Source organism: Penaeus monodon, chromosome 32, assembly GCF_015228065.2.
Source record: "Penaeus monodon isolate SGIC_2016 chromosome 32, NSTDA_Pmon_1, whole genome shotgun sequence".
NCBI classification, from domain to species: domain Eukaryota; kingdom Metazoa; phylum Arthropoda; class Malacostraca; order Decapoda; family Penaeidae; genus Penaeus; species Penaeus monodon.
Window position 1 is genome coordinate 13,701,866 of NC_051417.1, and position 834 is coordinate 13,702,699.

Genomic DNA, 834 nt, shown 5'->3' on the forward strand with positions numbered 1-834 from the left:
TCTCAACCTTAAAAACGGCTTCGACACTGTCATATATGTAGCTCTCCCAACAGATTTAATCTTCGTGATGGCATACTGTATTGCATTACCCTCTATCTTTAACGGCCATCAGACATATTTTCTATTTATAATTACCCAATTTAGCCATTGTGTTAATGAATTATCCCTTAGACTGTTCTTAAAATCATTTATAAATGTACAACTCATAAATTAAGGTCAGTGCAAGAAATATATTACTGTGGTAATAATATATAAATGCGCTTTCCGTGCAGATTGTGACATCATATGCACCATGCAAGTTGCACTCACCTAGGTGGCCGTAACCTACGATGCCAACTCTTTTGGGTGCCATGACAATCTGCAGATTCTCAATTTGACACTCAACAGCTCTGTCTCTCTTTCGCTTTCTCTCCTTCTCTCCTGTTGTGATGGAGACCCTTTGGATTTATCTGGAAGGGATTGATCGTCAGTACCTTGATTTACGCGCGGGTAATGATACCTCACGTGATGATGCAGGTGTCCGCGGAGGAAGATGTGCAGGTACGTACCTCAGGAGTGAACATGCAGCGCATGGAAATCGCAAAGAAAGTTCGTGTGGTAGGGCGGTTTACAAGTGGCAGGGGAACAGACTGAGAACTTGTAGTGGTAGCTGTGAGAGGCGGTGTACCCAACCCCCTGCCACCCAACCACCCCTCCACCCACTCCTGCCACCATCCTTGGCCTGGGTAGCGACAAAGCCCCTAGCAAGGTCATTGGGAGAGCCTCGCGGTGTCTGCTGGTAGGATGGTAAAGGACGTTTCCTTACCCGTCTACTCTCATGTTTAGATTTTCGGT

At 45.7% G+C, this 834-nt stretch overlaps 1 protein-coding gene across 1 annotated transcript in view; it reads right to left on the reverse strand.

Moving 5' to 3' along the window:
• Positions 1 to 718, reverse strand: part of LOC119593508 (putative L-aspartate dehydrogenase) — a gene marked incomplete in the record, with an annotated part of 5,692 nt that extends 4,974 nt beyond the window's left edge. Inside the window, 2 exon segments of the mRNA XM_037942460.1 lie at positions 310 to 449; positions 549 to 718. Coding sequence (XP_037798388.1) covers positions 310 to 352 — 43 coding nt within the window.
• Positions 719 to 834: the final 116 nt, after the last annotated feature.